Source organism: Hordeum vulgare, chromosome 1H (genome assembly GCF_904849725.1).
Source record: "Hordeum vulgare subsp. vulgare chromosome 1H, MorexV3_pseudomolecules_assembly, whole genome shotgun sequence".
NCBI classification, from domain to species: domain Eukaryota; kingdom Viridiplantae; phylum Streptophyta; class Magnoliopsida; order Poales; family Poaceae; genus Hordeum; species Hordeum vulgare.
The window spans coordinates 398,357,465-398,360,277 of record NC_058518.1 but is presented as its reverse complement, the minus strand read 5'-3'; the positions used below and the strand labels follow the sequence as shown (position 1 = coordinate 398,360,277).

The following is a 2,813-nucleotide window of genomic DNA, read 5'->3' as shown; positions in this document are numbered from 1 at the left end:
CAGTGCAAGAATTCAGATAGAACTGAAGAGATCGTTGCGGCCAGTGAGATCTAGATGACTCAGCAGATGTTCATGGATCTCCAATAAACTAGTTATCTAACTAAGGTTCCTGAATTTGTAGAGTGCAGACATTCAGGCGAATTATACACAAGGGCAAAAATTCAGAAGGAGGTGACTTTCTGCAGGTATATAGGTCCTTCTGGAGACTGGAGAGTTTACAGAGGTGTACTCGAGTCTGAGATTCTGCCAGGGGAAAGAGCCTATTAGTAGACAAACAAAGATAGATAGGCATGAACCGCAAAGCAATACCTACCGGCCTGATGCGGCTTAAGATGCAGTCACAATTATCTAACTGATAAATAGAAAATCAAACAGTTGAATGATGGTCTTCTTCAGACTGCCTGGTAGAATTTTCAGATCTGCCAACAAGTGTAGAATCTTTGGTCTAGTCTTGAACTATTTTGTAGCCATGTTTCTGGTTAGTGCTTTCCTACAGGAACTTGCACTAAGACGTGCATCCTCCTGGAGTCACTACACAACCACTTGATCACCAGAAAAATATCACTGAACTTTTCTGTTATTTAATTGCACCCTGGCTGTGCTAACAGATAGTCAATCTTCTGGGATTTTATGTTACGATCATATAAAAGAATCTGAAAGAAAAATAAAAAAAGAAAAAGAAAAAGAAAAAAGAAACAGAGGAGAGAAGTAGAGAAGGGAACAGGACAAGTGAAAGCAACATAACAAGTTTGATGATATCTATTCCCCCAGATGTATCAGTTCAGGCCACAGATGGAGATGGACAGCCTAATACTATACCGATAAAAAACATGGCTTACAGTTTCGACGAGTCCTACAATTCAGTAGTACAGTAGAAATTATTTCTGAACCGGAGAAAACCAGGAGCCATTGCCTGGCCTGCTCCCTCCCATGAACAAAGAAGCTTTCTCCCAGCAAACCAGCGATCCGCGGGGACTCCTCAGCCTCTGCCTCAGCAGCATGGGTAGATGGTGACAGATCGCCGCTTCGGTGGGGTGCAGAGGAGCATGAACACCAACGCGATGACGGCCGCGACGAGGAGCCCCAGGAAGCTGAAGCCCGCCTCCTCCTCCGACTCGCTGCTGCAGCACATCTTCCCCATGCTGCCCGGTGCTTAGCTAGCTATGCTGGAGATCAATGGTGGTCAGACCAAGAGAGGCTCGCTTCCTAGCAGTGGCGTGTTTCTTTCTTTCTTTCTTATACCACGGCCATGATCTTGGCTTTAAGGCGCCGTGGTGTGGCCAGTTTGTTGGGGCGTCGCTATCAGGTCTTCACTCATGCCACCCTCCTGTGCTCTCCTTCCATCTCTGAAGACAGCTCAGCCTATGCTCGCACCCACCAAGGCCACTAACACCGGCCTGGGATGGAACCGTTAGGCTGATCGATGATCAACTGCCCAGATGTTGAGATATATATCTGGTAAACAGATCTGACCTTTCTTTTATGCCTGCCTTTCAGCATGGAATGTTAGATGGCTAGCTGTTCAACTTTACGCCGTCGCGGTCTCTCGCTGGCGATCTCGTAGATGCGGTCATTCGACGGCGATTCGGATGAAAACTACAGGAACAACAATACCTGATGGTGATGTGTCTACATGTATGAAAACTACATGACCAGTGAACTGGTATGCTGATATCGTCCAGGTGAAACTGAAACAGTTGATGCTACCTGTCCCCATGTCCGCTGGCCATGTGATGGCGAGGGAGAGAAGGTAGCATGCATGCATACTCTCGCCTCTCGGTATGAATGTGGAACACGTCAATCTATTTGAGGGGTAGAGATTTGGTGGTGCATGTTGCGTGTCGGTGGTGACTTGGCTTTCTCGGAGTTGGGGAAGAACTGAAGAAGGACGGAGCAAGTGCCATGTGCGATGTTGCATTACAGCGTCGCCTAACACTAGAAGACAAGCGAGCCTCAAGTTTCTTCCTAGACAGGATTGCTTCCTGGCTCAGCTAAGCGGAGTCCCACCTCAGCCGGGCACGGTTTTATTATTAGAAAACAATAGCGCGCTATATAACGGGACATGGAGTTTCTGTAAAAAAAATCAAAAAAAAATTCAACAAATTCCGATTCCTTTTTTATAAACAACATTGACAAAAGTTCTATGTGAATGCAAAAAATTTGGCTTGAAAAAACATTCCTATAAGACGTGACAAAAAAAAACCAAAATAGATACTCTGAAAGTGCGCATATTCAAAGTATTGATTTTGTTTGTTTTGTCACGCCTTATAGAAATGTTACTTCGGGCCAAATTTTTGCATGCACTTAGACCTTTTGTCAATGTTATTTGCAAAAAAAAATTAGAATATGTTAAATGTATTTGTTTTTTATTTTACTGTTCATCGAGTCCATTTAAGCTCCGGAGCAGAAGGGCACTTTCCGCTATAACGCTGCTACTAGCACGATATAAAGGCTAGAAAACTGGCTCACTGAATTGATGCGTGCAATGTCTCGTTAATAACACGTTATAGCGCACTATAGTACACTAATAACACATTTTTAAGGGTCACGCTATTTTATATAACTTGTTATTTTTAAAAATTCATTTTAAACTGGATGCAGATAAGCCTGGGAATCAAAACGCTGCACTCACTATTTTTATCCTTGTTTATTAATTATCAAGAGATTGGCGTTGTTTTGGGTGGTTTCTATCTTCAACAAAATGCTAAATATGATGTTCTGGTTTTTCATTTTAAGTTTTGATGATCTACAAATAAAATAAAATATATGCATGTAGGTATCGGACAATCACCAAGAATCACGAAAGCACCCTT

The 2,813-nt window shown here is 43.1% G+C and overlaps 1 protein-coding gene across 1 annotated transcript; it reads right to left on the bottom strand.

Annotated features, from left to right (window-relative positions):
* Positions 1-730: 730 nt before the first annotated feature.
* LOC123412065 lies at positions 731-1,386 on the bottom strand. Its single transcript, XM_045105021.1, has one exon. It carries the CDS (start codon positions 1,139-1,141, stop codon positions 992-994), a length of 150 nt encoding a protein of 49 aa, XP_044960956.1. The 5' UTR covers positions 1,142-1,386; the 3' UTR covers positions 731-991.
* Between the last annotated feature and the right edge of the window lie 1,427 nt (positions 1,387-2,813).

Bases quoted from the DNA above. Each gene is read 5' to 3' on its own strand.
- LOC123412065 (XM_045105021.1), bottom strand. From the start codon at position 1,141: ATGGGGAAGATGTGCTGCAGCAGCGAGTCGGAGGAGGAGGCGGGCTTC.